Source organism: Ostrea edulis, chromosome 6 (genome assembly GCF_947568905.1).
Source record: "Ostrea edulis chromosome 6, xbOstEdul1.1, whole genome shotgun sequence".
Taxonomy (NCBI): domain Eukaryota; kingdom Metazoa; phylum Mollusca; class Bivalvia; order Ostreida; family Ostreidae; genus Ostrea; species Ostrea edulis.
Genome location: NC_079169.1, coordinates 22,525,291 through 22,539,014, shown reverse-complemented (window position 1 = coordinate 22,539,014; position 13,724 = coordinate 22,525,291). Strand labels below are relative to the sequence as shown.

The following is a 13,724-nucleotide window of genomic DNA, read 5'->3' as shown; positions in this document are numbered from 1 at the left end:
TGAAAAGAAAAGTATATATTCAGTTCCCATATCAAAACAAAATTTTTCAAAAATCAAAATGACATTAAAAATGAATATAGAAATTGACTGCCTTATCAATGTTTTACTTATCTGTTTCTTCCTGTCTGAAAGCCATTTCACTTGCTGAATCAATTTTACTTTTGCTTGTCATTCAAAATACAGGTATGTTGACTTTACATACCTCTCATTAAATCTTCCGACAATATCTTGATGTGCCTCTGTTCTGAATCTTGAATGTACATCCTAAAAAAAGAACAAGCCTGAACAGCTATCAGATGTGAATGAGACAAGAGATGTTTGTAAAACACATATGCCCCCCATGGTGCAAAATTAAAAAGGATTATACACACACACATCATTTAATTGAGAGTAGTATCATCAATTCAAAATATTGAGCAGACAATATCTTCCTATGTCAAGAGTGGATTGACCATGTGACCTAAAAATCAATAGGGGTCATCAACTCCTGAAGATGTACCAGTATACCAAGTTTGATGTCTGTCAAGCAAAGGGTTCTCAAGATATTGAATGGACAGTATATTCCTATGTCCAATTTGACCCTTGACTTTTGACCATGTGACCTTAAAATAATTAGTAGTCATCTTCTCCTGAAGATGTACCAGTGTACCAAGTTTGATGTCTGTCAAGCAAAGGGTTCTCAAGATATTGAGCGGACAGTATATTCCAATGTCCAGTTTGACCCTTGACCTTTGACCATATGACCTCAAAATCAATAGGGGTCGTCTTCTCCTGAAGACGTACCAGTGTACCACGTTTGATGTCTGTCAAGCAATGGGTTCTCAAGATATTGAATGGACAGTATATTCCTATGTCCAGTTTGACACTTGACCTTTAAAGATGTGACCTCAAAATAAATAGGTTTAATTTTCTCCTGAAGATGTACCAGTGTACCAAGTTTGATGTCTGTCAAGCGAAGGGTTCTCAAAATATTGAACGGACAGTATATTCCTGTTTAGTGTGACCCTTGACCTTTGACCATGTGACCTCAAAATTAATAGTGGTCGTTTTCTCCTGAAGTCGTATCAGTGTACCAAGTTTGATGTCTGTCAAGAAAAGGGTTCTCAAGATACTGAGCAGACAGTATATTCCCATGTCAAGTTTGACCCTTGACCTTTGACCATGTGACCTCAAAATCAATAGGGGTCATCTTCTCTTGAAGATGTACCAGTGTATCAAGTTTGATGTCTGTCAAGCAAAGGGTTCTCGAGATATTTGACGGACAGTATATTCCTATGTCCAGTTTGACCCTTGACCTTTGACCATGTGACCTCAAAATCAATGGGGCTCATCTTCTTCTGAAGATGTACTGGCGTACCAAGTTTGATGTCTGTCAAGCAAAGGGTTCTCTAGACATTGAATGGTCAGTATATTCCTATGACCAGTTTGACCCTTGACCTTTGACCATATGACCTCAAAATCAATAGGGGTCATCTACTCCTTAGGATGTACCAGTGTGCCAAGTTTGATGTCTTTCAAGCAAAGGGTTCTCAAGATATTGAGCGGACATTATATTCCTATGTCCAGAGTAGATTGACCCTTGACCTTTTGACCTGAAAAACAATAGGGATCCTCTTCTACTCATAACTAACCCACATATGAAATATCATTATCATCAAGTGAACGGTTCTCAAGATATTGAGCGGACAACACATGGTCTACAGACCGACCGACCGACAGGTGCAAAACAATATGCCCCCTCTTTTTCAAAGGGGGGCATAAAAAGGGATACTTAAACGGTTACAGTACACTCAGTGTAACCATTACAGGTTTATACGACACTTCCTAATACACAAGCAACATGTACCTACACATTGGTGCCCTCTGGTAACCCCAGCACAGATTTATACAACCCTTCCTAATATACAAGCAACATGTACCTACACATTGGTGCCCTCTAGTAACCCCAGCACAGATTTATACAACCCTTCCTAATATACAAGCAACATGTACCTACACATTGGTGCCCTCTAGTAACCCCAGCACAGATTTATACAACACTTCCTAATATACAAGCAACATGTACCTACACATTGGTGCCCTCTGGTAACCCCAGCACAGATTTATATGACCCTTCCTAATATACAAGCAACATGTACCTACATGTAGCTGGTACACACGTTTTCTGAACATCTGGGTACCCTTGTTATGTATAAAAGACAAAGGCTTGTAAACTCCTAATACAGGGTACCCAATTATTTCAATGAATAAAACTATAAAGGCATTTTACACTGCAATTGGTGACCATTTTTCAGCATCTGTAAAGCAGCAGTATGATTGGATCACATGGATATATCAGAATAAATATCAGTTTGAAATTAAATGAGAGTATGAGCTGCAACACTTTAGGCTGGCATTACTGCTTCATGAATGTATGCCAACATGAAGCGTCTCTATGCCAGCACGAAGCATCGCTATGCCAGCACAAAGCGTCTCTATGCCAGCATGGAGTGTTGCTGTTTCTACTCTCATGTATTTTCAAAACTGAAATTGAGTTCTGTAGTATTTAATCTTTGTAACATAACTACATTACAGTACTATTTTTGTTATTCTTGTAACATAACTACATTACAGGACTATTTTTTGTTATACTTGTAACATAACTACATTACAGGACTATTTTTTGTTATTCTAATTTAATAATCTTTCCTATGAATTTCCAGTGGACAGTATTACTTTTGAGCTTTTGATATATTTTTTCATGACTTACCATTGTCATTGTATACAGCTGTTTTAGAGATGACATGGTTTTGATGAGGATGACAACCAGTCCCCCGCCCTCTACAGTTTCTATAGTTCTTGCCAGCAAGTTAGGGGTCAAGGCTTCAAAATCCTGCAACAAAAACAACTCAATTATCAAACACTAAAGCCAGACTTGAAAAGGGCTACACATGATAAGAACTATGTTTGTCAACACAAATCAACATTTGTGTTTCTATTACAAAATCAATACATTTTGTGAAAGAATCCCACTGCAACTCAATTATTGTTCTCAGTTTGATCAAAACAACATAGAACTGGAATTATAACATCAAGAACTTAATGTTCGATATTTTGACATAAAATGACAATTTTTAATGCAGTTTTTCTTGTAGAAAACATTGAGTGCAGACATGGACAAATTTTACATTCACACTATAGATTAATCTTTACATTCACACCATAGATTAATCTTTACATTCACACCATAGACTTATCTTTCCAGTACACATATACAATAGAAAAAAATTTGTGTCTAAAACTGTGCTCTATTATTTTCCTGAAAATTGATTGAGAAAAATGAACATTTGAACAAAATTTGATTAGAATGGATAAATTTCATTATTTTAGATGCTGTGTATTCCAAATGATATTGATAATCAGACACAAATCATGTGAAACTATTGAACATGATCCCTCTTATGAAAAAAAAAAAAAGATTCAATTTTCATATCAGATTCTAATTTTACAGTGGGCCCAGAGAGGCTGTTATCATATATTGTCCTTTGATAACAAGATTCTAATTTCTAACAGCACTGTCATCTAGCATTAGCAGTGAAAGTCACGGTATTTCAAATATGACCTTAAAAAACAGGGGTCCCATGTCTTGGAAGACAATGACATGATAAAGAACCCTCACTGCTACTGCCATAAGCGCCAAGCATGGGTCAAAATTTGTGGCGCTTCATCTACAGCTGGTGATTTCTCTACACGAGTGAAACATTCCCCAATGGGACATAAGAAAAACATGAGAACAAAACAAAAACCATTAGTATGAATAGTGTATTAACCTGCAATATACACATGCCAAACGTCTGTCCCAGTATTTTGTGGGTTTCAGCATAGTAACAGTATCTGATTGATGTGGCAGCCACGAACAGCTCAAACGGATCATCCTCCTTCATGTCCAGCTTCCCCCTCTTAATCTTCTTCTGTAACTGCTTCATCCGTTTTTTTCTATGACTACAAAATAAATCCTTCATATCATTTCTGGAAAAGCATTCTGAATTGGCCACTTTATCTCCTACAATGGCTGTTTTAAATGAAATTTAAATGAACACACTTAATGTGATGTCAAAAGCTGTGTGCAGCCACTGTTTTACTGAAACACACATCCACAACAAATGCTTAAGACAGATATACAAGGTTTGGTGGCCAATGAAAATTACAAACGAACAACTATTAGAGCGCACTGGCCAGGAAACAACAGCAATTCAAATAAAAAGAAGAGCATGGCAATGGATAGGCCACACATGGAGAAAACCCCAAAATAGCATCACCAGAGAGGCATTGGATTGGAATCCACAGGGACACAGGAAACAAGGACGACCACTGCACAGTGAGTGGGAAAAGAACAAGCATGAAAGAGCTGGAGAATATTGGAAAGACCTGGAATGAGGTAAAGAACAGCCCAAAACAGAGTGAGGTGGAGAATGACTGTAGCAGCCCTATGCTTCACAAGGAGCGAAGAGGACTAATGTAATGTACATCCATTCATACAGGAATTACTGTACATGTATTAGAAACACACATCCATTCATACAGGAATTGCTGTACATGTATTAGAAACACACATCCATTCATACAGAAATTACCGTACATGTATTTGAAAAGCATATTTTACAACCCATATATGATAATTTTTGGAATTGGAAAATTATTTGAAGGAACGATGTGTGTTTGTGAACAACTCTTCCCTTGACAGTTGCAAATTCAAATGGTGGCAAAACTTGACTTTTAAACGCAACACAACTTTTGCCTTGATCTCGAAGCTTGACTGCCCATTTCCCCAAACATAAAAGCACTATCTTGCATGGATAAAGTTATGACCAACTTTAAGGTGAAGTTGTGCACAAATAATGGGTCAATATTTGATTTCAGGGACATGAAAAGAGAGACTTACATTTTGATGTATATGTATTATGTAACATCAACATCAGTTAACATTGTTAATCAAAACCTGAATTGTATTCTAAAGGTTTGATATTAATTTGTATCAATTATAGTGCCATATTATGCACATCAGAAGGAATGATGTATTGAATACGTTTTGATTTCCCAACATTATACCCACACTTTCTAAAAGAATTTTGGGTATTTTGTTCTTACCGTATTTTGTCTGTCAGTCATACTTACTTCTTTCTTAAACTCCTTCTTTATCTTAAGCAGTAACCAATTAAATCTTTTTGAATATAATAGGTGGTGCTATAGATGTGCAATAAGGTTCTGAAATTTCCATTTTCACCCTGGGGGCAAAATGGAGATAAAAAAAAACCTGGTGCCAAGACCTCCTCTTACATTCTATGCAGTAACCAAATCATCTTTCGTTAGATGATTCTTGGTGTCCAGAAGAAGTGCAATATGGTTTCGGAATTTTCATTTTCACTCTGATGTCCAAATGAAAAATTATGGGGTTGTTTAATGAAAGAAAGCCTGGTTCCTACAATCCTCTTACAATTTATACAGTTGCCAAATCATCTTTAGGAAGATGATTGGTGGTGTCCTGTAGATGTGCAATAAGTATTTGAAATTTTCATTTTCATCCTGGGGGCCAAATGAAGGTTAAAATAGCGATGGGTTTTTTTTTGGCTAAAAAAAACATTGTTCCCAGAACTATCTCACATTCTATGCAGTAGCCAAATCATCTTTTGGGAGGTAATTGTTGGTGTCCTGTAGATGTGCAATAAAGTATTAGAATTCTCATTTTCACCCTGGGGGCCAATTGGAGGTTGAAAAACGTTTTTCTACAGAAAAACCTAATTCCAGAACTTTTATTACATTGTAGGCAGTAGTCAAATCATCTTTTGGGAGATGATTGGTGGTGGCCTTAAGATGTGTAAGAAGTTTTCAGAATTTTCTTTTTCACCTTGAGGGGCAGATGGGGTGGAAAAACAACAAACAAAAACCTAGTGATCAGTGCATTGTGGCATGTGCAATAAGAATATATTTGTTTCAAGGGTTGGAATCTCAACCATTTTAAAGATATCTGAAGTCTTTTGAACAATCAAAAAATTATAGAGGTTGGGATGATCTGAAATACTGCCTTATAACAGCATTTAGTTGTTTTGTAATGTTCAGTGACAATTCAGATCTACTGAGTGAAATCTGAAAAATAATGAAAATTTAAACAAATATTTTCCACAAACTGAAAATGGGACATCGCACCAGGACACATATCTCAGAATACTTTTATACCCTACCATCATAACAAGCCTGATTAAGAATTTGTACCATGCCTCTGATGATTGCTTTCTACTTCTTACCTGCTAAAGCCAAGTTCCTTTTTGTAGCACCATAAAACAGTTGGCCTTGCTTTGACTGTTGCCTTGGACAACATGTGATGTAAAATAACAACCTAAACAAAAAATATATATATATATATTACATGCACATTAGTGTGATCTACAATAAATACAATTCAAGTTCATTACTAGCGAGTTACATTTAGTACATTAGCTGTATTTTACAAATTAGTTCTATAGGTTTTCCTGAAAAATGAAATACCTGGTCTTTGCCATGGTCACCCACGACTACAACAATTGATCGGTGTTTTTTAGCAACACCATTCTCCACAAGAATTCTCAGCCTGTTGTCTATCTTTTTTCTCACCATGTTTTAACATTCACTGACTCCATCAAACATTCAAGTTTCCTGTACAAAACATATTTTTTGCGTTTATTATCCATAGGACTGAGTAGGTTGAACTTGAAGTTCACCTTCCACAAAAACTGTATTGACATCATGTTAAAAGGTGGCTCACTACACCTAGAAAAGTTTCTTAAATCAGCATGAAATTATCATTATTATTGATGAAATATATAATATGTAATAAGTACAGGTGTCAAAAAGGCAGATGATATGCAATCTTGGATTAAAATTTGATTTTTTAAAACTTTTAATATTTCAATATAAACATGATAAACAAGACTTTGGTGGATGAAAACTCGGGATCTGCAGGCTAATATATCCCAGTACTTTATCCACTGAGCTATGATTATAGACAAACAAATTGATAGATACAAATATTTTCATAAAACATTTAAATCGTCATGTTGTGACGTAACGCTGACAAAAAAAGTATAAGTTTTGGTGTAATGAGCTACCTTAAGAATTTTTTTTTATGAAATTGAATAGCAAAAATAAAATTGCATGTAAATCTGCTATGCTGTTTCCTAATCCTAGATTCCTCCAACTCTTACCCTTACTTCAAAGTTTTATACAGCGACCTGTGTGCTAAGGGAGAGTCATAGCAGATGCCATATTGAATGGTGGGAATTCTGCAACACCACACCAGCTGTTGTTGCTACTTTTTTTACCCTTCACAACTTCTGAGATGCACAGATCCAGTAATCAAATGTTAACCATGACTAATACAATGATATCGCCATTTAAACAGAATTTTGTGTATTTGTGAGCTGTTGTCAAATGCAAGGAAAATGAATGCCAAGGAGGCGACCTAATTCACAGTGATGCTTTGTCAGTGACAAGGTTCATGTGGGGATCCGGGTTAGAATAGGTCCTCAGTACCCCTTGCTTGTCATTAGAAGTGACTAAATGGGGCGGTCCTTCAGATGAGACCGCAAAAACCAAGGTCCCGTGTCACAGCAGGTGTGGCTCGAGAAAGATCCCTCCCTGCTCAAAGGCCATAAGCACTGAGCATAGGCCTAAAATTTGCAGTTCTTTACCAGCAATGGTGATGTCTCCATATGAGTGAAATATTCTCGAGAGGGACGTTAAACAATAATAAATCAATAAATTAGTGACAAGGCTGTATTACGGTTTCACATACTGATAGATGGATGGAGAAAAGCAGACTTTCTTAAAATAAAGGGACTCTACAAAACCCCAATCTGATTAAAATCAGATCTATGATCCGCTCTGTTATTGTTATGTCACTACACTAACGGAGCAGATCAAAGATCTGATTTTAATCAGATTGACAAAACCCTTAACAAATGAAATATGAGGGACCATGGACCGATCACAAAAGTGATAATGCTTGGATACTTCCTGATCCCATAAAGCAAATGAAATCGATTGACTTAAGTGACCCCTAATTTTCCTGAAGAAATTATATATATATTTATCAAAATATCTATTATCATTTAATCGCAAGATGATAGTGTCAACTGCTGTGGTCACCCGAATTTTCTCTATTTTTGCAAAAGCAATGTATACATGTATGTGATTATAGAATTAGAAATGATGAAATATTTAAGGTCTCAACAACAATGAAATAGGTAACATTAGATGTTATATTAATGAGATAATTCTGTTTTATTGCCATGCACTTATGGAATTCGTTCACATTATTGTCAGATTGTAGCAGCTTAAAATTATTTATGTTATAGGTGTTTAACAAAGCCATTTTGGAATAGATATTCTGTACAGATTTTGTACCACTTTTTGTGTGCAGATTTTTCACTTAAAATCATGCTTTTTTAAAGCCATTGTACAGATTTGCGGTTGAAAAATATCATATATGATGTACGATTTACGAAAACAGGTCTCCTAAAATCGACTTTCCCATAGCAATTACTCTATTAGTACACATCAGCATAAATACCTACTAGTGGTACAGATCTTCTATTACTGAAAATGTAGAAAAACCCGTTAAACGATCTTTAGATCTCTGTGTTTTGGTTCCACATGTGCTTGCAGCCACTTCCGGTATACAATAGCAAAAGAAACCAATACCGGATCGCCATATTAATCTAAAGGCGTTTGGGACTTCGTCACATGTATATATTCAATGCAACCCCGAAGATAAGTTAGAAAATGATAAAAATATAAACCACAACACGACAACAAATATGACTAATAAAAATTCACAGAAAAAATGAAACGGTGTACACGTACAGATGACGTAAGTTCCGTCGTCTGCCATCCTGCGGAATCAACGTCCAAGTGAGACGGTAACGTTTCAAGTCACTAATTTATTGTTTAGAAAGGAAATATTAGGGGTACGTAGTAAAATTACTAATGCTCCTCGTATAGCAGATTTAGGCAGATTACCTATAAGCCTATGGACAAGAGTATATCTCTCAAGCATAATTTTGGAACCACCTTACTTCTGAAAATACTGGAAGAGATCTAAAACATCAGTGTTTTGAAAAAATCTATAAATCAACAGTCCACTTAAATTTTGGACAAAAAATGTTTCAGAACTCCAATATTATCAATTTAGGATTTTCATTCATGATTAAAAAAGAAAGTTCAATAAAATCATTTCTGTGAAGTATAAAACAAAGGATAGCAGAAGAAGAATCTGCAAAAATTTATAATTCACCCAAATTAAAATTTTATCTTATTTTTTCTAATTCTAAATGCTGTGCATACAGTAATATTGCATACTCATTAAAAGAGGTCACTTATTAGCTGAATGAGATTTATTGCACATAACATTGCCATAGAAAAAGGAAAGACAGACACGTCATGTCTATACCAACACATGGACGATTTTGTAATATAGGCCTAGATCTATGTCATACTTGGGCAATTGAAGATGAATTTTATTTTCTATTCATCTAGCCTATCAAAAATACAACCATTAGGCTATAGAGACACTTTTGAAAGAAATTGTTAAAAAAAATAAATCTCAAAGATCATATCTAGGCCTATTATTCAAAAAGTCGAGCTCTGTTTTAATAACAAATCCCCAACATTACTAAAAATAACATACTCATTCATCAACAAATGTATTTTATCTAGAAATGCTATGCAAAAATAGATTTAATATATACATGTATACTGTAGGCCTATATATGTACATAAAATTATATAAATGTATGTTTATGCATTTTATATAGGCCTAATCATACAAATTGTGTGCTTTTTACAGTAATTTATATATTTGAATATAGATTTAATTCACATCATACAATATCAATCATTCTTTAAGCAGATGAAACGATGACCTGAGACCTGACCACTCGGTGATCTAACCTGGCCAAGGCAAATTTAACAATTAACAATCTTGACAAAATTCTGTGCAGTTAGATTAAAGAACATGCAGACCACAGGTGTGGGTTCAGGAGAGACCCCCCCCCCCCCCCCCTCTCTGAATAGCCCACATGTCTGATGAGATTATTCAAAATGTTTTGCAGATCCTTAAAATCCAAAAGACCTCAAAATTAGCCCTTTTAAAAAATATACCTTTAGAGCATGGTTAATATAACAGAATAACCAGTGAGGGTATTTTTTTTTTCAAGGGCTTATTTTGAGTTATTTTGTACCTTTGGGATATGCAAGACATTGCTGACATTCATTACCGAGATTTTCCAAATAAAATTAAATTAACTCATGTAGGTTGTTCGGATAGTGTGGAGGGGTGGGTGGGTCCTGAACCCAAGCACCTGTGATACAGACATGTACATGTATGTATTTCTGTTAATCATTGTTAATGAATTCATTTTGAAGTCAATCTGACAGGAAATCTATCATCTCTATCAATGCTGATCCCCAGGCGCGTAGCTGCCTATAAACAAGTATATGCAACTGGTACACATCGTTTGCGAGACTTTGTCGTTAAAACATTCTGTGCCTAAAATAACTGCATTATATAGTGCCGATTTATGATTTTATCAGCATCACAATGTCCGTTCCATAAAATTTAAAGTCCTTTTTGAATTTCAAATCATTAACATCATGTCGAATATCACTTTAATTAATGTACATCATATATGTACATGTAGTAGACGGATTACTAGAATATTCTTTGTTATCAGTAACATTTACCATATATATACCAGTCGAAAACAACTTTAAAAATTCATAGAACGAATATGTAAAATCAGTCGGTTGGCATAATAAAACACTTTAGAAAATAATTTTATGAATTCTTTTTATTTTGGATTTTGACAAGAAACTCTGTTTCTATGCACAAAAATAGGTGGTTTCATTGAAAAAACCTAGGATATTCTGGAGGCTATGCCCCCTTCCCCCAGGTCTTTGCCCTGAACCCAATGCCAATGGGCCTCAGGGCGACCCCAGACCACTTGTCATACTCTATGTACACTTCATTTTCTATTATAGGCTATACGCGCGTGGTGTCTATGCTATTGCAATTTAGAATGTTAGGCCCTGATACGAAAATATGAGTTTATATAGGTAGTCGGCATAATTCAATAACATCAGGGGGACTTCGCATCACCCCCCCCCCTCCTTTTTTTGACAGCGTTCGTTTTGCGTTATTTTCACATGCAAATGAGTTAGTTATAATCACATGCAAAGTAAGATACATGAGGTGCCCCCCCCCCCCCCCCCCTCCGCTACTACTCTTTGATATATATATATATATATAGAGAGAGAGAGAGAGAGAGAGAGAGAGAGAGAGAGAGAGAGAGAGAGAGAGAGAGATGGGGGTATTGAATGGACCAGTAAAAATATTTGATGAATGAACCAATGTAGTTTTATTTTCTGTATTAATTCTCAAGAGTTTTTAGACAACTTTGAAGTAATCTTGTACCCACCCCCTTTAAAAATATGATGCTGTGTACCTAAATAACCACGCTTCATGAGTCAACATGTTCAAATTATGTTCCTCGACCTGATCCACACGATGACCTGACCTGAAATGAACAATGAATGAATGAACAAGAATATACTTAAGTGAATGTCATTGTTTATCAATTTTAAATATTCAACTACAGGAGTGCGTTCGAGATCGCCGTTCCCGTTGTTCTCGTGCTCCGAACGAACGACGAGAGCGTGTTCTTGTTCTTCGACCACACTACCTATACTACAGGGATGATGTGAGTTCTTTTGTACTTCCACCTAATAAAAACAAACACCAAATAGCAAAACAATATTTTGTTTTTTGCTTTTGCGTTCATTGTCGAGCAGAAAGTCACTCCAATACATGTACAAGCTTCAAAATCAAACACAGTTTTGAAAACTTATGAAGTTTCCAATCTGACAAGCAGCTTGTCATACTGGCTCACCAGCCTACCATTATCTGACTCGATAAGCAGCTTATCAAGTACTGAATTAACACGACTTACAAACTGTAAAATAAACTTTCCCGTGCAAAGTTTGAACGCTAGAATGAATACCATTCAAACCTCACTTCCCTTCAAAACCTTCAAGCCCCGCCCCTAAATATCATTGGCGTTTCCACAAAAGAAATTTTATTCTAATTCACCTAGTTCAACCGAAATAAATTATATTTCCTGCACTTCGAACACGTTTTCGTAATGCGTACTCGGCGTTCAGGATCGGCAGGAATTCAGTTCTCAGGTCATCACTAAACCATGTTGACCCAGAGGGAGTTGTAAGGGGTCCCGTTCCAGGGTATAGGCATTTACAAAATAAAAAACCCCACATGAGCGCCATTCATAGGTCAAAATGTATGGTACGGTACTTGTGTAACAAGTGAGGCGTAAATCGACAAACACTTTTCTCGGGTTATATAACATGATATCGTACTATACCAAGCTGATTCCCACGAAAATATATAGTCGCCAACAATTTAAGTTCGCGTTCTTTCTCCATTTTATTATTACATGTTACACATCTGTAAGAAACAAAAGAATTTTTTTTAAAACATTCTTTTCAAGAGTCACAGGGCCACACTAAATCATGTTGATATGCAAGTATTCCCAAGATACATTGTCGGAACCCACAGGTTTTCTCTCCATTACACTGCATGCATTATGTTGAATGCATTGTGACGGTGAGAAAACCCGTGGGTTCCCACGATGCCCAGGATTCGGATTCAAGTTTTTGCTCTCTCTTTTCAAATTATGGACCCTGGGTATAAGAGTGGGGTTAGAATTGGGGATCATATTTTACAAAGTACATGGCTATAAATAGACAAAAAATCTTTTAAAGACAGAACAGAAAGATCATACTGATGATATTGTTACATAGTGTGTTGTGTGGATTCACAATGGGTTTAATCATGACCTTGTGGGTCTAGGGTGGAATCATGATGTATGGGTTCAAATGTTTTTTTGTGAAAGTAAAGAGGGTAACAAATCTTTTAAAATTCTTTAGATGAGGAAGAGCAGAGCCAATGTGATTCAGGTGAGCATTGTGGCCTATCAGCCTCTTGTTCATATGATATTTGCAATCATAAATATTTCGAGAGTGTTACAGAGTTATATAATATCTTTAATTTAAATTGTCTCCTGTTTTGATATACATGTATATATTGACCATTTATCGAGTGGAAACTTGGTATACTGAAAGTTGAAAATTGCTCGAGTAAATGAGTTCCAATTGCACCTCTTTATATAATGATATATACTCTTCTTACAAAACCGTCAAATGTACAAAGATCAATAAAAAAGAAAAATATATCAGAGATATCTTTAACAATTCAAAACTAGAAATCTTTATGGTGTAGAGATATATGAAATTCTTTGATGAACGTCATCATCAGCTGTTATGTAAAATTCATCAATTTAACTCATTAGAATTAGACCTGTTCACATACTCGATATAGTGAGCGGATATAACATCTAATTTGCTACTGTTTTGATTATTTTGATTTGATTGGAAATGCACAAGATTCATGTTTTAAAATAAGTAATTATAAATTAGACTTATAATAAATGTTTAAGAGTCCCATCACCGTTAGTTACAATATGGATGTTGACCAACCTTTGAATGAGTAAGAGTAGAAAAATTGTGTTCAAAAGGCTTGGGTAGGTGTATAGTGGATACCGATGACAAATATTGACTACATGTATTATAACATTATT

General features: G+C 35.5%; 1 protein-coding gene across 5 annotated transcripts in view; it reads right to left on the bottom strand.

The window, feature by feature from the left end:
• Positions 1-8,704, bottom strand: part of LOC125647915 (RNA cytidine acetyltransferase-like) — a 32,508-nt gene extending 23,804 nt beyond the window's left edge. For 3 of the 5 annotated variants that reach the window (XM_056142092.1, XM_056142094.1, XM_056142093.1), the window contains exons 1-6: positions 8,589-8,703; positions 6,523-6,669; positions 6,282-6,373; positions 3,810-3,981; positions 2,750-2,872; positions 203-264 (exon numbers count right to left, since the gene is read on the bottom strand). In XM_056142092.1, the coding sequence (XP_055998067.1) occupies positions 203-264; positions 2,750-2,872; positions 3,810-3,981; positions 6,282-6,373; positions 6,523-6,630 (557 nt within the window). In that variant the 5' untranslated portion in view covers positions 6,631-6,669; positions 8,589-8,703. Of the gene's footprint in view, positions 1-202; positions 265-2,749; positions 2,873-3,809; positions 3,982-6,281; positions 6,374-6,522; positions 6,670-8,584 lie in introns of all 5 variants that reach the window. The other 2 variants (XM_048874784.2, XM_048874783.2) reach the window with 2 other exon arrangements.
• Between the last annotated feature and the right edge of the window lie 5,020 nt (positions 8,705-13,724).